Below are 26858 nucleotides of genomic sequence, written 5' to 3' on the forward strand. Positions count from 1 at the left end.
ACTTCAACTTCATGCTCCTCTGTTCTAAGACATCAGCAGATCTTTGTTAACATCACATGTCAAGGCACGCAGGCCTCAAGGGGAAGTGCTGTTTTGTTTTTCAACAATAAAAGTTTCTTTACTTGCACTAACCGTTGGGAATGACATTAAATTAGCACAGATGAGACTTGCATCAACGTCAAACTTACCTCACAGTGATAACACTCCACGTGGTAGTCCTTGTCCATGGAAACCACTCGAATGGTTTCATCTGATCCCTATGAGAGATGACAGCACATCTAGAAAAACACATCTTACCACAACACATGCAATGACATGACTATAATTGAAAGCTTCAATAACCAAACAGAAACATGAACCAGCCTAGAATTAAAAAGTTAAAAATTATTGTTGCAATGTATTATTATGTTGGTTGTACGCATTAAGGCAGTTCAGAAATGAAGTGTCAGGTCAGTGGCACTAACTGGTGAATAGATGCCCATTTCCACAAGTTTGTATGATTGTTTAGAGTCTTCATGAAATGTCTTCACCATACTTCGGTTAAAATTCCTCAATGGTTGTGTAAAACAACACCCTTTTTACCTTGTCAAAAACAGCTCTGTTCATACCAACCCATTTCGGTGCATGTCTCTTTAAATGATAATTAGCTACTGCTCACCCCGCCCCTCTCTTCCGTTTTTTGCACATTTGGTGGCATGTTACCATCAAAAACAAAACTAATCCACTGCGTCCTCAGTGGATCTCATGTCAGGAGAAAATGGCGGACAGTGTACAACTGGCTAATGGCGGAAACATGCTTATACAGGACACTCCATTAGTGGTTGATAATTGAGACTGTTTAGGTTTTTTGAGGATCACAAATAAAAAAGGAGTGAACAGATTTTTTATCATTGTACTGTGGTTGTGTCCGTACACTGCTAAGACATATATGCACCATGTACAGGGCTCGACAACAAGGAGCCAGCGTGAAAGACGCTCGGGACAGTTGACAAATATGTCACTGGCCCGATCGGGCCTCTCCCGCGTCGTCACGAAAGTTTATCATTTGCATGTGTTTTTTAACCTTGATAATTTAAATTTTTAAGCAATCACAGAGAGACGCATCTCTGACGGAAAAATAGCCTACAAAAGTATTAGCTTTGTAGCTTTAACAATGATCAATACATAATTTATACAGTGGAGACAGATGCACTGATCGACCGGACGGATTTCAACTGATCTCTTGTTCTGGGCTTGCACAGGGACTGTATGCAGTCTTCTTTCAAAATGTCATGTGTGTAGAAATATGACAAACTCTTTAGACATCTGTTAACAGAGGCCAAAGTCGCTAAAGACGAACGCAAAGAGAAAAAAAAAAAAGGGAAACTGACTGTTTACATGGCGTTTTCTTTTCATTTACCCATCATGTATGATGTATTTAAAGTAGCGTTCATAAGCACTGAGCTGCTTTGTTTACAGCGGTAACCATAAAAACATAATATCATTCCATAATCATTCGCTCTTTCAGTCTATCTGCTGTTTTTCCCTAAGGCATCTTTTTATTTTTAATAAAATATTAATAATAATTACATTTTTTTTTTTGAACAAACAAATAATGTTTGGACTTTAGTTAGGCTAATAGGTTTCGGAGAAGCATCGAAATTGGAATCGAGAATTGTACAATTTTATTTGGTATGTAAAATTTTGGTGTCATATAAGCTTATGAGTCAAAAACAATGATAACAGCAACTATTTAATTTTTTTGTGGTAGGACCAGTGAAAAGTTTGATCGGGCAAATAAAAAAATCCTTAGCGTTGAGCCCTGACGTAGAAGTAAATTTGCATCTGATGTCCACTTGAAACGAATAATTCACCCTAAAATGCCAATGTGTACCCTCTGGCCATCCAAGGTTTGGAGGAACAGATTTAGAGAACAGCCTTTGACTTCACAAGTGATGTAATGCTAAATTTCTCCAAATCATAACTCACATTTTAACTGCAGTCTCAAAATAAAATATCCAGTAACTGGCACTAAACAGCATGTTCAATTTTCTCCAAAACAGATAAATGTGACTGTGTATTATTATGTTGTTGGTAAACTGCCCGCATCAAGGTAAATCATGCACTATGGTACAAGTGTTTTGAGGTCAAAATATATTATTGCGCCATATTGTGAGCCACACAAAATTAAGTCTTCATTAATCATTAATTTGCCCCTGTAATCATCATTTGTGTGAAAAGGAATAAAGGTCGTTGGCGTTTTACTGCCTCTAGTGTTCATTTCAGCTGAAACTGCAGTGAATTTAAGGTACATTTTTGGAGTTTTGCAGGAATGTAGGCACATATTTCCAAAGAGCCTGGGTTTGGTTAATGCTTATTGTAGCTTTTAAAGGAACAGTTTACCCAAAAATGAATGTTCTGTCGTTATTTAGTCACTGTCACTACAAACTGTTGTTTTATGAAAAAAAGATGTCATTTTTGGGTGAACTATTCTTTTTTTGTTTTCTGATCTTTCCTTTGATGGTTCAGCTGTGAATGGTGTTAATGTTACACTCGGCTGTGATCAGAGAGGAGGCATTCCTGTAGAGTTTCTCATAAGAGCCTCCATGCAGGTGCAAGATAACTGAGCTCTTGCTCTCAATGGTGTTGGAGAGCAGCATGCCTTGCGGGTCATCGCTAATTATAGACGGGGGGGCTTTAACAAATTACACATGCCCTAACTTAGTAGTAATCAGTCATTCATCAGTGCTAACAGAATTACATTCAGTAACAGGCCTAAAGAAGGTTTGATTGTTCTGGAATTACACAGATGTTCTGGATAACTATTTGTAAAGGTCCACTCAGTAGGAAATTGTCATGCTCTTTTTGGTTCATTTGCAAAAAAATACATCATAAGTATAGATGGCATTGGCAGTGCTCTAGCACATCACAGCTCTATTTCAGAGAAAGCTGATTCTATGAGACAGGCTGAGAGTACGGCTCATCTAAATTTCAAACTCCAAGTAATTTCCTGGGGTTTTACTGATTACACTTTACAGTTAAATGAGATTCATTTCTGTATGAAGAGAGTTTATAGATACAGGCTGAACTGGTGTCTTACCTCAGAGGGCAGGATCGGCTGATTACATGCTGCACATTTAGGAGCAAGAACTCTGAAGATGAAAAGAGAAAGAAAACTAATCACACAAACAGCAATTAAAGTCATATCAGCATGAATTTTTCCCAGAGTACAATAACATAATTAGTGGCCCAAAGTAGTATTTGGGCACTTCAGCCACATTTAAAATGTTTGAATGTCATTACATTACATTAAAATTAAAAAAAGCATCTTCTTCAATCAAATAATGCTAGATCTTTTCATAGAACCACTAACGTTTCGCTAGATAAGACCCTTCTTTCTCAGCTGGGGTCTTTTACAACCACATTTGGGATCGTTTGAAGCTGCATTTAAACTGCATTTTGGAAGTTCAAAATCGGGGCACCATAACAGTCCATTATATGGAGAAAAATGCTGAAATGTTTTCCTCAAAAAACAATTTATTTACGAAGAAAGAAAGACATGAACATCTTCAATGACAAGGGGGTGAGTACATTATATGTGAATCTTAGTTTTGGAAGTGGACTTCTCCTTTAATAGTAATACTAAAACACAGTGTAGACATAATATGTGACCCTGGACCACAAAACCAGTCATAAGGGTCCATTTTTCGTACTTGAGATTTATACATCATCTGAAAAATAAGCTTTCTATTGATGTATGGTTTGTTAGGATTGGACAATATTTGGCTGAGATATAGCTATTTGAATATATGGAATCTGATGGTGCAAAAAAAAATCAAAATATTGAGAAAATCGCCTTAAAAGTTGTCCAAATGAAATACTTAATAATGCACATTACTAATCAAAAATTAAGTTTTGATATATTTACAGTAGGAATTTTACAAAATATCTTCATGGAACATGATCTTTACTTAATATATGAATGATCTTTGGCATAAAAGAAAAATCAATAATTTTGACCCATACTATGCATTTTTGGCTATCGCTACAAATATACCCCAGTGACTTAAGACTGGTTTTGTGGTCCAGGGTCACATATAAGGAATTGTGCATTGTGCAATAAAAAAGACTCCAAACAAAGTTTAAATATAATTTATGTCAGTATGTCTTAAGTTATATTCTAACAGAAATTTTTGTTTCTGTTTGAGTCTTAATGCTGTTGTTCTTAAAATCAGTATTTGCAATTCAGATCCAACAACAAAAGTGCAAGTGTGACATTGCAAGTATACAACAGTTCAATAAACGGTAAGTTACATTTGAGAAACAACTTTGCTAGTAACAACTTTTTGCTCCATAAACTAAAATGGTTACAAACAAAGCCAAAGTAAAAATGAACCATTCTCCATTTCAGAGTAATTCAATTAGTAATTTGAACAAAACGGTTAAGGTAATAATTCAACCACTCTCTCATAAATCATGTATTTCTTATTTAAAACCCTTTATTGTGAAATGTTTGCTTGCAACGTGCTATTTTTTAATTTGCTTTGCATATTTTGTTATCTAATGCAATGAAAATCAGACATTTATGAGTGTACCCAAATACTTTTTTGGGTCACTGCATGACTTGGAAGTGAAAGGTGGATTGAGAAGAGGTACTGGACTAGATTGCAGATCTGCTGGCTCTTCGATTAGCCTGTGAATAGCTCAATTCCAGAAGGACAGAGTGGAAAAGCACTGTTTGATTTCATCTCCATATGGTCACCACCTGACTGACTGTCTGGGGTTTTGGAACAACAGTAATCATTGCTCAGTTCACTGCTCACGGCAAAGGATGCATGAGAAGAATTTGCAATGCTGCAAAGCGCGCACACACACACACCCTCAACACCAATAAAACTCACAATAAAAAGTCATTACATCAAGCTACTGCTAGGAAAATGCCTGTGGAAGAAATTATGGAGAATACTGCACAACAAAAAGCACACGTCTACCATCAGCTGAAGGAAATATATAGCTCACTTTATACATCTGGAGTTAATCTTTGCTTTGCCAGCCAAAAGTCACCATAAAATAAAAACTGACTATTATTTTTTTTTTAATGGAATGCAGTATTATACATGACTTATCTGTGCACATTAAGGTTGATTAAAGATGTGACTTACATGAAGCACAGCAGTTAGCAAACAACAATCAATTTGCAATGGACAAAATACGACATACATCACAATTTCCAGTTCCTGCTGACTTTAAGTCATGATTTTTATGGGGCGCAACCATCAGCAGTGTGCTATAATAACATCTAGACAAAGTGTGTATGGTCATCCTTTTTGCATTTTTGGTCAATTTAAAATTAAGTGTTCAAATAAGGAAATGCCATTATTGCACAAACTTCACTAAATAGGGGAGTACCTGGGCTAGCTGTCACACTCTATACTTGAATCGCTATTTCTTAGTGTAGATTTATCAGGAAAGTCAACTTTAATAGGCACAAATCTTAACAAAGAAGCCCTTGATACAAAACAACAACAGGTATCAACTATTTGCTCTTATCCTGGGAGCAAAGTTCAATCTTTTAGTTATTTTTTCTACTACCAGTACATAGTTAACTCTTGCCTGACTGTGTAGTTATACGATATCTGAAAGCTGAAGGAAAAAATTACAATTATTCTAATTTAAAGGGACAGTTCACCCAAAAATGAAGATTACCCCACAGTTTACTCACCCTCAAGCCATCCTAGGTGTGTATGACTTTCTTCTTTCAGACAAATACAATTGAAGTTATGTTAAAAAAATGTCCTGGCTCTTCCAAGCTTTATAATGGCAGTGAATGGCTGTTGATTTTTTGAAGTCCAATAAAGTGCATTAATCTATCATGAAAACCACACCACATGGCTCCGGGGGGGTTAATAAAGGTCTTCTGAAGCGAATCGATGCGTTGTAAACCGTAATCTCTAGCTTCCGCTAAATGTTGTACATGTGTTCACGTGTGGAAATTAGATGTACAAAATGAGGATTTGTAAAGAAAAATGTCAGAAGATTTCAGTGTAAGCCAAGAGGAGACTGGTTTTCCTTTGCTGTAAACAAAACTTGGTTCTCACGAGGCTAGCATATTCTACGCCTACGTTTTATGTCATCTGCTGGAACGCCACTCTCTCTTGAACGCGCAAACGACAGTTAGCGGAAGCTAGAGATTACGGTTTATAAAGTTGTAGATAAGAATATTTTTCTTACACAAACACATCGATTCACTTCAGAAGGCCTTTATTAACACCCCAGAGCCGTGTGGAGTACTGGAAGGATGCACTTCATTGGACTTCAAAATCTCAACACCCATTCACTGCCATTATAAAGCTTGGAAGAGCCAGGACATTTTTTAACATCACTCTCGATTGTATTCGTCTGAAAGAAGAAAGTCATATACACTTAGGATGGCTTGAGGGTGAGTAAATACTGGGATACTTTTAATTTTTGGGTGAACTATCCCTTTAAGTAGTAACAAGCTACTCGTAAATTAAAGTAGTTAAGCTACATATTTAAGCTAGCCTTCTGAAAAAGTAGCTAGCTGCATTAAAACTACTTTAAATTTTTTAATTATTATTATTTTAATGTTGTTGTTTTTTTTTTGTTTTTACACTTTTTGTTTACATTTAACATTGCAGATAACTGAATAATTGTTAATTAAGAATCATAATGAAGTTCTAAGTAAAATATAATGAAGTTACAAGATATTTGGGGTTTAAACCAACATATTGCAGTGCAATCATGATTTCAAAGAATAGGGTGAATTCAGGTCGATTGGGACACTTTTTCCAAGTAATGTCAATTACAAAAAGTTTAATAAAATATACAATAAATAATAAAATATAGTTGTATAGTTACATTATCTCAAACCGACTGTCAAAGTGCAAAATTGAGGTTAAACTCACAGCACATGCGGTATTAACTGACTGTGAGACGTCAAACATCAGCTGCGAGCATCTGATAGAGTGCAATAAAGCAGCAAAATTAATCAGTTTAAAAAGGCTATTATTCACCTCCTGTAAATGCTTTAAGTCTTCAACGTAGACCGCATTTTAATCTTTGTTTTGCATAAATTACAGCTGATTCATGTGAAATATCCACTTCTGTACATCCTTAGCAAAAGCATCAATCTCTTGTTGGTGAACAGACTGTAAAGCCGTGAGATGCGTGGTATCACAACAGATGGCGGTAATGAACAAATTTAGTTTGTGATCTAGTCAGAAGATGCAATGCTGCTTTAATGCATTCCAGACTCGTGACTCGTCAGAACGCAAAACAGAAAGTAGCCTTTGGTCACGCTACACCACTAATTATTGGAAAAAGTAGTAAGCTACCGGAAAAGCTACACTGTTTTAAAAGCAGCTTAGTTACCGTCACGCTACTGAAAAATAGTTACGTTAGTAGCGTCACTACTCCCCAACACTTCCTTTAAGGCAGTTTAGATGACTGAAAACACAAGTCCACTGCAAAATCTCCAGTAACACAACACAATAAACCATATGTGAATGTGAGTTTGCAAAAGACAATGTATGACAAAAATAATACCAGGAAAACACTTCTTTTTATAAAGTTATGCTTTTGCTCTGTACATAAGACACACAGCACAACAGTGTAGTCTTATGAACTTTAAAAAGCATCTAATGGACACAAAAAGACATCTGATCAAAGCATCTAGAAATAAACACCCTTTCATGTACAATCAAGAATTGGGATTAGCTGTGGACCTGCAGCTCCGCGCTAACTAACCTGTGATAGTCCTTCACACAGTAGATCTTGTTCTCTGTGTCCACAGTGAAAGGCACTCCATCCAGACTCTCATTACAGATGGCGCAGCGGAAGCAGCCTGGGTGGTACGATTTTCCCAGCGCCTGCAGGATCTGAGGAGAAACACCATGTTTACATGCTGCCAAACAACACACAACAAACAGCTACACATTTGTGTGTGTGACACTCCGCCTCTCATGTCAGTATGACTCTAAGAGAGGAAATAGGCATCTGTGCATGAGAAAAAAATCTTAAACCTAAGTTACACTGAAACCACTTTACATGAAGTGAACTGTGTACTAACATTTAAATTAGAAATGTGATACAATGAACTTCTTGTCTACCAGTGTTATTGTAGTATCACTGATATACTATATAGTACAGTTTTATAATAGTATATCAGTATAATAGACCCTGGACCACAAATCTTAAGTCTTAAGTAGCACTGGTATATTTGTAGCAGTAGCCAAAAATACAATGTATGGGTCAAAATTCTACATTTTCTTTTATGCCAAAAATCATTAGGATATCAAATAAAAATCATGTTCTATAAAGATATTTTGTAAATTTCCTACCGTAAATATATCCAAACTTATTTTTTATTTATTTTTTTAAAAAATATGTCTATATAATATTTATTTTATTAATTAGGTTTAGTTATTTTAGCACTCGTACACTAAACTGAAACTTAGCATTGGCCATTAGCTGAAATAAAATATTTATTATGTTTACATAGTACTTATTTTTATTTCAATTTGAATTTTGTTAGTACATCAAGTAGTACATCATTAGTAAAAAATATGTAACAAACTTAATGGCTTTAGTTTTAATTAACGATAATAAACCTGCTGTATACACTCTTAAAAAAAAAAAAAAGGTTCTTTATAGGCATCAATGGTTCTGTGAGGAACCTTTAAAATGCAGAAAAGATTCTTTATAGTTGAAAAAGGTTCTTTAGATTTTTAAAATGTTCTTCAAAATGGTTCTGTTAGGAACTGTTCATTAAAAGGTTCTTTGGGGAACCAAAAATGGTTCTTCTGGCATCAAACACCCTTTTGGAACCTTTATTTTGTGTACATAGATGTTTTAAATTGTTCTTGTATTTAAAAAATACCTGCATGTAATTACATCTTAAAACTAACCATACCATAAAACAGTCCTTGTCACACTTTATTTTAAGTACTGATTAATTCTTATTAATTAACTACATGTTCTTACTATATGGTTAGGGTTTGGCTTAGGGTTACTTGCATGTAATTATACATAATTTATTGTTATTATAATAGTAAGTACATGTAACATGTAACAAGGGCACCTTAAAATACAGTGTTACCCCAGTCCCTAACCTCTCACCTTCACAGCAGCAAGTGTTTTGCAATACAATATGAACACAGTAAGTACATTGTACCTAACAATTATTTTTTTGATGCAAGTACATAGTAATTAAAGACACCTAATATAAGGTGGGACTATTACATTTAGCCAAATCTATGTGCAAGGAGCATTGGATAAAATCAGCAACTGTAAACCCAATTAAACCAACCAACTCCTTCAAGCTCTGTTGTGTGATATTCTCAGTGCTCTGATATTATGACTAATGCAGGGTGTGCCGGTACATCAGACTCACCATGTCCATGATTAAATGTCCACACACGTTGCATTTGTCGGCAGACTGCTGGAACCCAGAGTACTTTTAAAGACAAGAGTGAAGACAGAAGTGAGGTTTTCAACTGACTCTCATTCCTTTCCATCACTTCATTTTCTCTAACCCACAAAACGTCAACAGTTTCTCTAATTTAAGAACCTTCAGATAACACAAACAGCATTTGCTTCTGCATGAAATGCTGTTTCACCTCATTTGAAGCACCCTCCCAAATACTCTCCCTGAGGTCATTTGCTTCTGAAAGCCATTTATGCACCTATAACACATTTTTTGCTTGTCTAAATTGCTTGTAAATGTAGCAGTACATTTATTTTCTACTCAAACTACACAATACATACATGAATGTGTCATACCTAACCAACTCTCTACACTACACAGCTACATGCACAAAACATTCAGCAGCTGAATCCAAAAGTCTATTTTTTCCATTGAAATAAAAGGATTCTGAAAATTTAAGAATGAAAAGAAAAGCTTTTAGAAAATACATATTTTTGATGTGCCTCCCTTTCCAGATTACTAATCAAATTAACTAAACAAATCTATGACATTAGCCCTACTTGGACAGGACTAGTTTTCCAAGGGGACAATGTTTCACAGACGTAGTTTGCAAATTTAATTCTGTCTGAATGTGCCAAGCCTTTGTTTGTTCTCACACAACCTCTGTAAAAATTCCAGAGAAAATTACCTACTGTTTTTCAGCAAACTCAATAGTCCTCTGAGAAATCTAATCCCATCCAAATGCGAAAGTCAGTGATTGCTGATATTCCATTATAACACAGCTTCTCCTCATGTGTTTCTTGGCCTATCTGAGCTGCCATTTGCACACCAATCTTACGCATGCTGCATCTCTGACTATGGATGGTATGGGATGAAAAAAATAATATATTAAAATTAATAAGGAGAGCCAAATCACAGAAACTGCTAAGACATTTTTTATTTTTTATAACATCAGTGTCACTTGAAATGATTCATCTGCTAACTTAGACGAGTTTATTATAAGCAGCCATTTCTATAAACTCATGTGAAGTTTATTAAAATAATGTTTTTATAATAAATAAAATGTATATTAATATATATTTAATTAGCCATATGCACCACATGTGATGCACCCAACCCTGTAATAAACACCTGAATTAGTGTATTAAAAAAAACTAGCCCCATCCGAAAAAAGAAAACTAGTCCCATCCGTATTGGTCTAAAGATTATGCAGAATCTGCCTTGCTTTTACTGAAACTCATGATTCTTAAATACTGAGACATTCTTCAAGTCAAGTGAATTTTACTTTCATTTTGCATTAAATTAAAAAAATTTTAGACCACTAGATCCCACTGCTGGATCCCACTGGTCTACTTTTAAATGATTAGGCCAAGTTGAGCTAAGGTGACCTCATAACCAGGTTCATGTTTTGAAACCTGATTCCTCATAATGTCTTTAAAGACATGCTTTAGATAAGATGACAAATTCTTCTGACATAACTATGACCTATGACTGTAAGACATGTCTCAAGACATGTCCAGACATGGAAACCACATAAAAAAAGAAGAGGGGAAGACGACATACCAGAAAGTCCTCTTCACAAAACACTTTCCCACAGACGTAATAAAAGGCTTTCCCTCGAAGCTTTCGACCTGCAGAAAACACATATGACATCGATAAATTGTAAAAATCTCAAAGCAATTTTTTTTTAAACCAAAAGGAGGAATTTAATTAATTTATTTATTTTAATTTTTACATTTTTGTGTGTGTGCATGTATGTCAAATTAGTTTTTAGTTTTTATATTTTGCGTTTTAAAGTTTTAGTAATTTTATTTTTATTTATGTTTAATCGTTTTTTGTCTACAAAGTCACAGAAAAGGAGCAGCGCCAAATGTCCAAAATCCGAAACACAAGTTGGTACGGTGCGTAGATCCAAGAAAACATCAAGCAATCAAACAATCAAAATCCGCACACAACTGTACATCAAGCTTATACTTCTTGAAAAATTCTTTATTAAATGCTGCATCAGAGGTCATAAAAATACGTGCAAAAAATGTGCAAAGGTGCAAAACGTTTGAGACAAAGCTCTTCCTCAGTGCCCCATGAACTGGCGCACACCTGCACCACATTAAATCAGTATTACCATGGACATCATAATATGCATGCAGGCACAAAACATGTACATAAAAGTATTTCCTTATACATATATTAATAGTAAAAATCATTAATAACTCCATATAGGAAAAAATCTCAATATCCAAAAAATACAAGATATATAAATCCATCCCATTGTACACTTAGACATAATCTAATCTAGTTTTTTGTCTAATTTTTTTTTTTAATTTTAACCACCTAATACATCAATTAAAACTAAAGTTATTGCTGAAATATATATATATATATATATATATATATATATATATATATATATATATATATATATAAAATATTTTATTTCAGTTAATGTTTATTTTATTTCAAGTAACATGTTTTTTATGGTTTAAAGTTAACTAGCTTTTTAACTAATTACCTTGTAAAGTTAACGGTTTATTACCTTTTCCCAATAAAAGGTAACACAAGACTATTGCATGGCCTTAAATGCTTTCAGCTTAAACATAACTATAGGAGACTGCAGATGTAAACACACTCACTGCCACTGTCTTAATTGTTCTCTGTTCCCACTTAAACCTTCAGCGTAAACCTCATTAGAGAAATACCTAACAATGTTATAATTGAATCCGATACATGTTTACAAGTTTGAAAATAAGTCAGGGACTAAACTCGAAGCACATGAGGGAAAGGTTTATTGAATCCAATGAACACACATAGTAAACACATTAAGAAAGTGTCAGCACTTCGCAAAACGTGCAGTTCAGACACTTACTGCTGTTTTCCAGGCCATGGTGAGGACTTCCTGTCCCAATCTGGACTGTTTTTGGCTTTTTACCTCAACAGACAGACAGACAAACCCTTCCCATTCAGACAGACCCCGTCCCACAGGAAAGGGGAACATTCCGCACATTTTCTGCAGAGGGGGGTTCAGGCTGATGTAGTTAACTCTTCTAAGCCAAAGCTCAATGAAAGCCTTCATGCTGTTGCCATCCAGGCTCAGTGGAACGCAGTCAACCTAAACACACTTCACAGGGCCAACGAGTCTGCTGGCAACAGGAACGTTTACATTAATGCTAAAAACGATCACTGCTCAGCCAAATTTTTCAAATGATGCTTGGCTGAAACACTTTTGTACGTTCAAACACAAGTGTGGGTTAGTAAGAAGTCTTTTCTGCTCACCAAGGCTGCATTTATTTGATCACAAAATACAGTAAAAACTGTAAAGTTGTGAAATATTATTACAAATGAACTTAAATGTAACTACATCTTTACAGTGCCACCCACTAATATTGGCACCCTTGGTAAATATGAGCAAAGGCGGCTGTGAAAATAAATCTGCATCATTTATCTTTTTGGATCTTTTATTCAAAAAATTCACAAAATTCTAACCTTTCATTAAAGTAAAACCATTGGATGTGGGGGGAAACTCACATTATGAAATAAATGTTTTTCTCCAATACATGCTGGCTACCATTATTGGCATCCCTAGAAATTCTTATGAGTAAATTATCTCTGAAGTATATTCATTCATATTTACATTTTGTAGCACACCAGGATGATTGAAATTCCCCCTTTCCACCATCAATGCAATAATTAAGAAGTTCCAATCAACTAAAGATGTTACAAATCTGCCTAGAAGAGGACGTGTGTCTATATCGTCTTAATGCATGCTAAGGAGAAGAGTTTTGAGTCGCCAAAGACTCTCCAAGGATCACAGCTGGAGAATTGCAGAGATTAGTTGAATCTTGGGGTCAGAAAACCTAAGAAAAATATCAAACAGCCCCTACATCACCACATGTTGTTCATGGGGTTTTCAACGGGTTTTGGCTCATCCAAAAAGAAACTCTAGCATTTTGGGACTGGCTTCTATGGTCAGATGAAACATAAAAAAGAGCTTTCTGGCAGCAAACCCACCAGATGGGTTTGGTGCAAACAGGGATAAAAAGTACCCCATGCCCATGGTTAAATATACTGCTGGATCTTTAATGTTGTGGGCCTATTTCTCTGCCGGAGATCCTGGACGTTTTGTTCAGACACATGGCATCATGGATTCTAAATACCAACAGATAAAAAATCTTGACCTGACTGCCTCTGTAAGAAATCTGATAATGGACCATGTTCGGATCTTCCATCAAGTCAATGATCCAAAACAAACATCAAAATCAACACAAAAATGTGTTACTGAGCACAAAATGAAGCTTCTGCCATGGCCGTCCCAGTTTCCTGACTTGAACCCTGTAGAAAATGAGTGGGGTGAACTGAAAAGAAGCACCACCAACATGGAGCTGGGAATCTGAAGGATCTGGAGAGATTCTGGATGAAGGAATGGTCTTTGCTCTTTTGTCTGGTGTTCTCCAAACTCATCAGGCATTATAGTAGAAAACTCAGAACTGAAATCTTGGGAAAAGGACATTGCAATATTTGGGTGGCAATAACAGTGGCTACGTGAACTAGAGAAAAACATTTATTTCATATTGAGATTTCCCCCCCACTTTCCATTGTTCTACTTCAAAGAAAGGTTAGAATTTCATAAATGTTTTGAATGAAAGATCAAAAGGATAAAAAATGCAGATTTATTTTCACAGCCACCTTTGCTCATATTTACCAAGGGTGCCAATATTAGTGGGCGGCACTGCACCTTATTTAGTATAGGCAAAATCATGAATATGCTAATTACTCCCCGCCTCCACCCATTCACACCAGCTCAAGCCTGCTTCACTTTCACTCAGTTAAATGAAGTATTAAAGGCTACACAAAGGCAAGTAGCAAAACTGGATTCATTTAGCTATACATGTTTGAACTAGAAACTGAATTCAAAGATAAGGGTGAGCGAATTATACAGGGTTGTCTACAAATCCATGTATCAGAATGGTAATGCATTTTAGTATCGCTCTCTAAAACTTTAGACAAGTACCTGTAATTAACACCATTAGACTTTGGCTTTACTACATTATCGAACAGCTAATAACGTGTTAATGTTATACAAACCATGTTCCCATTCGCCATCTCAGACAGCTGCCTTCTAACAATCAACATCCTTAGATATAAATATTTGCTAATGATATGTAAAGCTCCATACTGCAGGTTGACAGGATTGGTTTGTGACAGTAGGACATTTTCAAACCACATTTTTGAGACTGTCTTTGGTTCACCACAGTTTTAAAAAGAAAATGCTCAGCAATGTTGTTGACTGATGTATTTGCACATCATTTATCTTTAAAGATCCCCTGAGGTGATAATCAAGTTTTAACATTGATTACATGCCTATCTGGAGTTTTTCCGATGCTTAATGACAGTCCATGTGCAAACCCATCAGTCAACACCATTGCTGAGCATTTTCTCTTCAAAACTGTGGTGTACCAAAGACAGTTTTAAAAAATGCGGTTTGAAACCGCCCCTTTAACCAATCCCATCAACCTTCTGGGTGGGGCTTTTCATATCTGGTCAAAGATTTTATAACATGTTTTTGCAGTGTTGAGAAATATAGCCAATCACAGACATATCAGAGAGGTTTAAGCTTGTGAATCCTCTTATTATAAAAAAATGCAGATGCAATGTAAATAAGAGATTAAATGTGCTGTGTTGAGCTTATCGATTATATTGGAACTTTGTGAGATTGTAATAGACGGATGACAGCTTTACAGTGATTATAAGGGGAGCGCTCTTTCCTTACTTTCCAGGCTATCAGAAATTAAATGTACTTACGAATTTATTCTCCAATAACCATTAATCCAATATTGGCACTTGCCATTGGGTAACGTTTATTACCTCAGTTAACTGAGTGAAAGTGAATCAGGTCTGAGCTGGTGTGATTGAGTGGAGGTGGGGATTAATTTGCATATTCATGAGTTGGCATACACTAAATGAGGTAAAGATGTAGTGTTACATTTAACCATTTTGGGCCATAAATAAATAATTTTCATGGGAAAAACATTTAGGTATGTAATTTTGATGAGTTTCAGGGGATAAAATTAGTGACTACAAAAGGGACTTCACCCAAAAATGATTCTGTCATTAATTACTCACCCTCATGCCGTTCCAAACCTGTTAGACCTTCATTCATCTTCAAAACACAAATTAAGATATTTTTGATGAAATCCGAGAGCTTTCTGACCCTGCATAGACAGCAATGGAACTACAACGTTCAAGGCCCAGAAAGGTAGTAAGGACATTGATAAAATAGTCCATGTGATATCAGTGGTGCAACCATAATTTTATAAAGCTACGAGAATACTTTTTGTGCGCAAAGAAAAAAAAAAAGACTTTATTTGACAATTTCTTCTCTTTCATGTCAGACTGTGACTTGCAGCCATGACAGTACCAAGACACATATGTGTGGTGCTGCTGATGCAATTTTGTTGAATAAGAAATTGTTGAATAAAGTTATGTGTTTATGTTCTTGGTTCACAAAAAGTATTCTTGTAGCTTCAAAAAATTAAGGTTAAACTACTGATGTCACATGGACTATTTTATCAATGACTACATTTCTGGTCCTTGAACATGATTTCATAAAAAAAAATTAATTTGTGTTCTGAAGATGAATAAATGTCTTACGGATTTAGAACAACATGAGCGTGAGTAATTAATGACAGAATTTTCATTTTTGGGTGAACCATCTCTTTAAAATATATAATATATACAACATATTATAGCATATTAAAAACAGACAAGGAAACAACACTAAAAACTAAAAAAAAAAAAAAAAAAAAAAAAAAAAAAACGTGTTACACTTTTTTTTCCAGATTCCTTGATAAATAAAAAGTTAAAGGAGATAAACTTTAAAATAGAAATCTTTTGTAACATTCTAAATGTCTTTGCTATCACTCTTGATCTATTTAATGCATCCACATAGAATAAAAGTATTTAAAAAAATTAATGGTAGTGAATGTAATAAGCAAACAACAATTACATTATCAAGCCTAGTCAGTGCGGTTCTCCACAACAGACAATCAGCAGTATGTGAGAAACTATCAAGACATTTTTCTGGGTTTAAAGCTCACAGACAAAGATCAGTCTGTTGCCAGGAAACAGATGTCAGTCCCAGGGAATGCTGGGAGACGTGGACCACAGGACTGAGTTCATCTTTCTCCAGAGAGATGAGTAAAAATACAGAGACTTTTCACACAGTCATTACTCATGAGAGGATGACTTACGGCAGACTCAAATAGCACCCCCCATAACCTACAATAAAAACATCTATTTAAAAAAATAGTAGTAGGTTTGGTAGTTAACATGTTCAAAAAACTATTATACACTTACAGATTCACTAAAGTTTTATCTAGATTTTTTTAACGATAGCAGCTAATGAATGAGTGCTTTTGGGAATTGAGAGGAATGTGATGACAGATTTATGACTGTACAGAGAAACCGTTCTGAGAATGGAGGTAAACATTATTCTCCAATTTAACTTCAGCTTTATTCTGCAGAGACAAAGAACGCAGGATTTCTAAGAAACCATCCATTCTGAATCCAGTGTCTCCTCAGAAAGAAAATAAAAATCCTCCCATGCGTCTTCCTCACGGGAGGACATCTGACTAATGAATGGTCATATTTTACGGAAAGAGAAGCATATGGATCATTTTGCACCTCAAGAGCTTTAGCCATATGCATCTCAATGATGTTCACCAAACTTTAGCAATGCAGACAGGAATTCAGCTGGAATTCAGCTCTCTGAAAACATATTCATTTCTGTTTCATTTAGTACATACCGCACCATGTGTGCTTTAAGCAAATTATCTCTTTAAGGACATCATGTGAGAATGGTGTGTTCACAATCTTTAAAACTTTCCGTCCAAATTCAATTCAATGAAAAAGACTTTATAAATATGTTCTTTATAAGACATGGTTGTAATAACTGGATTTGAGCATTTTTAAAGACGTTTTATCTTAAAAATACTTGTAAATGTTCCTTGTGATCTGTTCATTTCCATTGTGAACATTTCGAACAGTCCAATCCAAACCTGTATGATTTTTCTTTCTTCTATAGATCACTAAACACATTTTGATTGTTTTTTGTTTGTTTGTTTTGGGGTTTTTTGGTCTATACAGTAAAAATCAATATCCAATTTTATTTAGACCTCAACATTCTTTTAATTTTCTGGGTTGGGAATGACATGACTAATTGTTCAGATAACCAAAGATGCCACTGCTTTGCATTTTTTGTTAATGCACTGCCATCTTTTAAATGCCCTTCGGATGCCCATTTTCCACAAGTTGATATGATTATTTAGGGTCTTAATGAAAAGTCTCTAATATACTTTGGTTAAAAATTCTCAATGGTTGTGTAAAACAACACCCTTTTTACCTTGTTAAAATGAGCTCTGCAAAAATCATCCCATTTTGAGGGATTGTTCCTTTAAATGCAAATGAGCTCTGCTTGCCCCGCCCCTCCCTTCTCTCTGCTGCTTTTAGCGCGTTTAGCCGCAAAACTTGCCAACTAGCATGTTATTAGGAAAGGTGATTGCAGAGATTCATATAAACAAACCCTTATACTCCTGCTGTAGGTGAAGCTGGATCACAAATGATTTGCACAAACACGATTTATGCATTTATGTAGATCGGGAGGCGCATTCCCTTCACAAACAAATGCAATCCACTGCACCATCTTCAGCAGCCCAGATGTCCGGAGTAAATGACGACCACTATGTTCATTATTACATCGAGCAACAGAACACCTCAATTGCTCAATCGGAGATATTCTTGTCTAACTTACATCCCTGCTCCGGCATCGAAACAATGGAGGTCAGACTGTTACAGCTGACCTGAGGTAAGATGCTCATGTCAATCAACTATCATGGGAGCGGCGTCACACCGACAGGCATCTGAGAATGGCTCGATTTGAAAAGTGATATTATTTTTACAGATTAATTCATTTATTTATCATGGCAGGGTAGATTTGTACAAACACTGCCAACACACATTAATGTTCAAACAACATGTAAAAGTGAAGTTTGCATCCAGTGACCCCTCTAAGGCCACTATACCTATAAATACATTGGAGAATATAGGATTACCAAGCTACCATACCATCCAATTTCAGCAGAAAAACCTCTGTACAGCACTTAAATGTCAGGGAATCCCTGGTGGGTCTTATACTGAGAGCATTTGGACTGGGTCACGAACAAAGCTGCCCTCCTAACAGCTCCAGAACATTGAGCGCTCTGTCCCTTCACACAAACCACTGCTGGCATCTCCACCAAACACCGGCACTTCACAGAGAAGCCACAAAACAAGCCAAATTGAGTTCAAGAAGGCAAATCTTGATTGTCCAAATGAGATAAAGAATTTGGGAGTGGTAGAAAGTCAGTAACTTCTGGGTTTCTCTCTTAGAGCTTGCATTCAGTGAAGATGTACAAAGGCTCATCTGATGTACACAACAGGGAGTTTGAAATGTAAAATATTTTAAGAGCATGTCTTCCCTCGCGCTTGTCGGTGTCAATTCCTGTACATCGTTCTGAAGTCCATGATGCGAGTCCAAAAAGAAGCCAGAAATCAAAGCATTTCTTCTCGGCCTGTTGAGATTTTATGCATTATGGGGGCTTTGCGATGTTTTCCTTCACGCTTTCCCTTATATGGGCCGTTTGTGTAGTCTATGATGCTATTTCAAAGTCTCTCTGCTTGATGAAGCCCTCTGATCTAAACAGCAAGAGTTCTGCTGTAGGATATTACTGAGAGATCAGTTTAAATGTAGAGGATTGATCCAGCTCAATCCCCTGCATAAAAAACTCAACTGTTATTTTAATTTGGAATAAATCATACAAAGCAAGTGAGTGACATGTCAAAACTGTACGTTTTTGCTCAAAATGTAAGTTTTGAGCTTGCTGACAGTTTGAGTTGTGGACTTAGAAATGCAGAAGACGTCTATACTGTAGAATAGACATCTTGGTGTCCTATTTATCACTGTATTTTCTGGAATATAAATTGCATTTTTTAATCATCTGAAATGTTCTGCGACTTATATTCCAAAGTGACTTACTGTTTATAGCCCAATTAATTAATATCAAGCATGCAAAATATGCACAAAACACACACATTTGAATTAGGAATGTGAGGCCAAGTTTAGTTATATTGTGCATTTATTTTCCTTTAAATAAATTTGTTTAGGCTTGGGATTTATGATAAATGTTCTAATAAATTAATTTATGTTTGTTTAATACAGTTTTCATTCCTGTTCTATTCTGCTATCGCAAGGGGAACAAAAAAATACGTTTATAATGGTTGCAAACAGTATTTTGTAAAGTAAAAATAAAATGTGACATACACACAATGTGAATTATTTTTGCTTATTTTACTCTCCAAAATGCAATATTGACTAGTTATCTATATAGTGGGCAAATTGCCATATAATAATGTGGGATAAAGGCACGTTTAAACACCAATACAAACATTTAGCATGAAAATTTGATTTTTGCATACAGTTTGTCTGTTCACACCAACATGCAGATGAACTGAAAGACAATGCACATTAACTCTCTGACAGATGGTGTTCCAGAAAAACAGAAATACCAAAATAATCTGCCACCAAATTACAGTTTTATGTAATAGCAGCAGCTCTGGGCATGTGACCAAAAGATCAAATCTTACTGTTTGTCTAGTTTTAATAATGGTATGCAAATATTTTTCTTTTTCAGCAGTGGTTTGAACAGAATCTTGAGCAATTTTGTTTATAGCAAGCAACCTTATATACACACAGAAACTGAAAAGGTCTTCACGACAACCTGTCAAAATAAAAGTTTGGTTTAACTTGAGGAAATTGTGACAAAATTGTGTTAACTATTCTACAGTAGAATATACTGTATAATCTGCAAAATACTGGAAGTGGTGCATTCCACATATTAAACCCATTTAAAAATCATAATAATGCATAATGCTTTTAAGAATTCACAAATGCTGATTCAGTTAAATAAGTATATGCGATGCAGGTTTAATATATGCGCTTTAATTATTTACACACGTGTAGGTTACATACGTGCATCTCAGAGCAGCTCCCTTCACAGTAAATTCTGTAGGTAAATTACACAAACTGTTATCATTTACATGATTGGAGCATCTCAAACTTCATCTCTGCATATTGTTGTAAGTTTGGGTTTATTATAACGCTCATTTGGGAACACAACGCACATTATTTCATCATATTTGTTAGGTAACTGTTCATCACGATTTCAAAATAAAGTTCAAACCCTCATTCTGAGTTTACACAATGTAATATTAAAGATAATAGTGAATGTTTGTCGTTGTTATTACTTGGAGTTACTATAAAGAATAGAGCAATATGTTGGTGTACAAACTGCAGTGCTTTATCTATACGTATCTGAGTTAGGCTAATGCATATACCATGGCTGTTTGGGTGTTTAATGTAATGGTGATAGTCGTTCCGTTTCTGACGTGCACTGCACGCAGTAGACCAATCACAACAGATTGGGTCATCGGACCAATCACCGCAAATTAGTGTCATGCAAAGGAAGAAATGAATCGCTGAGCGAATTGTTTGGGAGTCGTTAAAGCAAATAAGGTAAAAATAAATGCATATTATAAGACAATGAAAGTGTTTTTGACCTTGTATGCATGTCAACCTGTTGTTGGGGACTCCCAAAACCAAAATATGAACCTTTCGTAATCCATAACCAACTATTACTATGTTAATAAGTGTGTACAGTGGGACTGTGCATTGCGATGCAATGGCCAAGCATTTGTGTCTTCATTTACGTACTACATTCTGACCTAACACCTGTTTCTCTCATTCCCTCTCTGGCTCCAGCTGACTAAACACATCAGACATTCCTCCATCTGCTCATCGGACCCGTCAGCTCACCTCACGCGCACGCGCCCCTGCATTCCCCTTTCCAGCGGGGCGACCGCTCTCTCCCGCGCAACTATGCGCCGTGCATTCTCACTATCTTTAGTCTCGTAATCCATGTAAACAGGTGGAAATACACACGGACACGTTTATTGCAGTCATAACGAGACTCTGGACACACACAGAGAACAAAAGAGCCGTTGCGGAGAGCGACGCTGTGGGTCAGAGGCAGTCATGCAGAGGAGAAGCTCAGGAATGCTCATTTTCCTTCAAATAGCTGCCAGTCCCAGGGGCCGGAGCGGAGCTAAATAAAGTGTGAGGAAACAAGACTGGATGAATGCATGGAATGAAGGTTTATCTGAACTTCACCGCAGCTCTGTTTAGTTTAGTTTACTCAGAGCCAATGCTGTTTCCTGTCAGCCTATATGCTCTGAACACACACATATAACCACAGAATCACTCACACAACACAGACAAACTGAGATGGAGCCTGACATTCAACATAGACCAGACCTACCGCTTCCTTAAGACATATGATGGTCAAACATAATTCTCTGCACATACATAAAAGCAACAAACAGCACAAATAATTCCATGATAATAGCTAAAACAAAGAAAGTGTAAATTAGGAATAGACAATGTGCTAATAGATTATATATTGACTGTTAAGCTTTGTGATGGTTTGAAACATCCATCAGAGGAACCATCGTTTAAAATAAACAGCGACTGTTGCCAAGTATGAATGAATGTTTAGCAAAGAACACAATACATAGTGATGAACAGAATACAGTAGTTCTCCTGAATGGTTTCCACAAAGATATTCGGCAGAACAACTGTTTTCAACATAGATAATAAACAGAAGTGTTTCTTGAGCAACAAATCACCATATGTGACCCTGGACCACAAAACCAGTCTTATGTTGCACAGGTATAATTGTAGCAATAGCCAAAAATACAACGGATAGGTCAAATTTATGAATTTTCCTTTTATGCCAAAATCATTAGGATATTAAGTAAAGATCATGTTCCATGAAATTTTTTTTTAAATTTCCCACTGTATACACTTTAAAACTTAATTTTTGATTAGTAATACGCATTTTTATGAACTTCATTTGGACATCTTTAAAAGCGATTTTCTCAGTATTTAGATTTTTTTGCACCCTCAGATTCCAGATGTTCAAATAGTTGTATTTCGGCCAAATACTGTCCTTTCCTAACAAACCATACATCAATGGAAAGCTTATTTATGATGTATGATTTCTGAAAGATCATGTGACAATGAAGACTGGATTAATGATGCTAAAAATTCAGCTTTGACCCACAGGAATAAATTACATTTTTACAATATATTCACATAAAAAACAGTTATTTTAAAAAACAATAATTGCCATATTACTGTTTTGACTGTGCTTCTGTCAAATATTTGCAGCCTTATTAAGCAGAAAAGACCAAATCAAAGACCTTTCAAAACTTTTCTGCCATTCAGTGTTTTACCTAGTCCTATTGTAAATACAGTGATGTAACCAATATGAAGGCAATATTATAAAGCAGCCTGGTCTCATTGTTTATACGTAGGTATTAGTACATAAAATTCACAAGCACGAAATGTACGTTTGTACATTTTTATTGATGCTGAAACACGATTTAGATGTAATTTCAACGTTTAATATGTAAATTTGCTGTGTATTTTTAGCTAAATAAACAAAATATTTACACACATTTTGTATCATTAAGATATTTGTATCAATGCATTTTTATCATTTTATCAATAAGCGATTTAGATGTTTATTCCCCCGTAACCTATCCTTAAACCTACCCATTTTATAGTGAATATGCATTTTTATGACTAAAGCGGATGGTCGCTCGCTGCTCAGGATGGAGATGAAGATCGCAGAATAAAGGCTTGGATTTGCTTCTTTTTTTTCGCAGTCATATGGATTCTGAAGATCTGGATTACAGCACACAAATAAAATTGATTCCTTTTGTAATTACATTGCTTTTTTGGTGTATTTAATAGTTCTATGTTCAGTCACAGCATGTCAGAGAAAAACGCCTTTTGTGCCCCATGGGAAACAAAGTAAATATTGCATGATACATAAAGGTTAAACGATTGCAGCAATGTTATTTATTTTTTTAAGGGTTCAAAGCGTTTTATTTAACATTATATATAGACCTATTCTTCAAAACAAGCTGGCAGCAGAACTCACATAGGACGAAATGTTATCATTTCATATTAAGCAAACCATTAAACAATTTAATAATGCAACTGAAAACATAAAGCCGTTAATATGATAAATGAATCCAATACTAAAATGAATGTTGCAATTTCAATATTCATAAGGATTCATTTTTTAGGTGTCGTCAATGCGTCAGAATTGTACGTTAAAATGCTGAAAATGCGTATTTGTACTTTTAGATGCTGTCAATATGTCAGTATTGTACATTTTAGTGCCTATGAAATCGTAAGTGAATGTCCGTTTTGTAGAACTACTTTTTACGTAAAATACATACAAATTATCATGAGATCACGTTGTATAAAGATATAACCAGACAGAGGAACATGTGTCAGATTGAGGGTAAGTTTGTATGAGATACTTACTGCAAGCGCTGCAGGTGAAGCAGCTGTCATGGTAGAGGCTGCCCATGGCCTGACACGCCTGACTCGCTCCATACACAGCCTTGTTGCACTTCACACAACTGCCTGCAAAAGAGCAAAACAAACAAACAAACCAAGTCACACTTTCAGTCTCTTATTTTATACTGCGTGTTATCAACAAAAATAAAAAAAAAAGCCAGGAAAATGTAATAAAAGAGTCCGTAAGAGAGAAAGAAAAATGTTGAAGAGGAGACTGAGTGTCAGTGCAGAGGTCAGCTGTGTTGTGACACTAACCACAATAATGTTTGTTCTGACTGGACAGTCAGTGTGAAGCACATGCCTGATTTATCAGACCACTCCTGACCTTCTCAAGCTCTATAATCAGCACTTCAGACTGGGACAAACACTTACACTACCAGTCAAAAGCTTGGGACACACCTAAAATTCTTTATTATTGCTATTTCTGCATTTTAGAATAATTGTAAACACATCATACTGCAATAGGGCCCTACGAAATCGGTTTTATTTTTTTCCCAAATTCATTTTTTTTTCGTTTAGATTTTCCTGGATTTCATTTTTTTTCCATTAAACTTTTTCTGGACTCCTTTTTTTGGTCAAATTACATTTTATTAATCAAAAAGCATGTCTAATTCAATAAGATTATTAAATGTAAACATTTAACATCAGTTTATTAAAAGCCCACCTTATGTTTTTTTGTTACCAAATTCTGTGTTCTAGCATGTCTAATTATTTGAATGCATAAAAACAAGCTTCATTTATTCTTACAACAGCCTAGTGAAATGTTCATTTTTCTCAGAAATTCTGTTTTGTGTATTTGCATTTTTCTAGTTATCAAATGAAGACATAAATCATTAATTTCATTTACAGTATCTTTTAACGAATGCAAATTACATTTAAATTTAAATAAAGGGGATTTACTATAACAATTAAAACATTGAAGAAATATATGATTATTCCTTAAAAAAGGTTTTAATAATTTTAGCAGTAATAGTAGTATCTATGTACATCTTGCTGAACAATAGCAATGTATTTCTGCTGCAATGTCTTCACGTAAAACCACACGTTTATTTTGACGGGTTGCCGTGAATAACTTCAAACTTCTGTGTGTATATGACACTAGTTTTACTCAAATGAAACAGTAAAATGCTCACAAAGTAATTCTCAAAGCAAATCTGGAGATGTATACATTTATGTTCTTGTTTATGCATTTATGTCCTCATTCAGTGAGACGGCAGACATGCTTCAGTACGAGTAGTAAACAAAACCCTATGTCTGTGCCATTCATTAACACAGAGACACACAGAATTCATATCTAAATAGTAGTTTTACAGCTCAATATTTACAAATATTAGTCCATATCATGATTTGATTTAAGTGTAATGACCTACTTTTGATTAATTCATCCAAACGTTGACAAATTCCATGACATTCCGCGTTAAACTGTAAATTCTGTTTTTATGACTGGATTCCGCGATTATATTGACGTTTTGTGCATTGCAGAAATCACAGGTAATTACAAATATCTATACAAAGAGGTATTAGAATTATGTTAAATTAAACTATCAAATCAAAATTCTATTTCTTATCTAGATTCTCTAGACGTTCTCTCAAACAAGCTTCACGAGGTTAATCTTGAGATCAGGGTTGCCAAGTCTGCAAAACAAAACTAGCCCAATGACCTATCAAAAATAAACTAAAACCCAAATGCCCCTCCCATCCTTAAAATACATATTTATAGCCACTGATATGCAGTATACACGGCTTGAAATCACTATATAGTAGTAAAGATAAACAGTCTGTTTTCATAAAGGAGCTTAAAGGCTCCTACCAGTGCTCTCTCTGACAAAACGCATTATTTAGAAACATTTGCAGAATATAATATTGATAAAATATTACAATAAAAGCATTTCAGGGAAATACAGTTATGTAATATGGCAAACCTTTAACCCATGGGGGGGAAAAATAGTTTAAAAGCAGCCAAATCTGGTGGGAAAACCACAGATTTGGCAACCCGCCTGGGATGCTTTTTAAACAATACTGAGGGATTTTTTTCTTTTACTCTCCAGTCCAATTTCCTTCACTTATAAAAACACAAATAAATAAAACAAAAACTTTTAATTCCTAAGAAAAAAAAAACTTTGCAAAGGCACAATTTATATTTGTCTACAAAAATAATTTCAAGCATTTAAGATTTCTGACAAAAAGTTACATAAGAAAGATCATAAGAAACAGTCATGTAACTTAATTGCAATAATGTAACTGATATTAAAATCTTACCATCTGTAACCACATTAGATTTTAAATGTTTTTAACTACAGTAGTCAACATTTGAAGTGGATTAAAACTTTTCATCAAAGTTGTCCTAAAACCAAAACAATACCTTCTTACGTTCTTGTCTTAGGACAACTTGGATTAACTTTTTTGATCCACTTCAAATGTTAACCACTGTATTTGACACAATATATGTGTGTGTACTGTGTATATTTATTATGTATATATTAATATACACACGCATGTATACATTTAAGAAAAATATTTTATGTTTATGCATTAAATGTTAATATATAATATAAATTATTTGAATATAAATACAGTATATACATATAAAAACTTTCAAAATATACTGTATGCATGTGTATTTATATATACATAATAAATATACACAGTACACACACATATATTTTGTAAACAAAAACTTTTATTTTGGATTTTATTTTGATCAATTGAGACTAATCGCTTGACAGCACTAATTTTGTTCACTTTATTTTTACTTTTGTGTAACCTGTAACTTGTGGCAAAACTAGAAAAGTGGTGCAACCTCTAGTTAAAGCATGATAAACATGAAATTTTAAAGACTAAAATTTTCTTGTAAAATATATTCTTTAAAAAATGTTTTTACAGTGTATAATGCTTAATAGTAAAAGTTTAATA

General features: G+C 35.0%; 1 protein-coding gene across 3 annotated transcripts in view; it reads right to left on the reverse strand.

The window, feature by feature from the left end:
* The window catches only part of limd1a (LIM domains containing 1a), a 44212-nt gene that overhangs the window by 1310 nt on the left and 16044 nt on the right, over positions 1-26858 (reverse strand). For all 3 annotated transcript variants that reach the window (XM_051131015.1, XM_051131014.1, XM_051131016.1), the window contains 6 exons: positions 23910-24011; positions 10988-11055; positions 9392-9454; positions 7747-7877; positions 3080-3131; positions 189-257 (listed from right to left, as the gene is read on the reverse strand). In XM_051131015.1, the coding sequence (XP_050986972.1) occupies positions 189-257; positions 3080-3131; positions 7747-7877; positions 9392-9454; positions 10988-11055; positions 23910-24011 (485 nt within the window). The remainder of the gene's footprint in view (positions 1-188; positions 258-3079; positions 3132-7746; positions 7878-9391; positions 9455-10987; positions 11056-23909; positions 24012-26858) is intronic.

This window comes from Labeo rohita, chromosome 16 (assembly GCF_022985175.1).
Source record: "Labeo rohita strain BAU-BD-2019 chromosome 16, IGBB_LRoh.1.0, whole genome shotgun sequence".
NCBI lineage: Eukaryota > Metazoa > Chordata > Actinopteri > Cypriniformes > Cyprinidae > Labeo > Labeo rohita.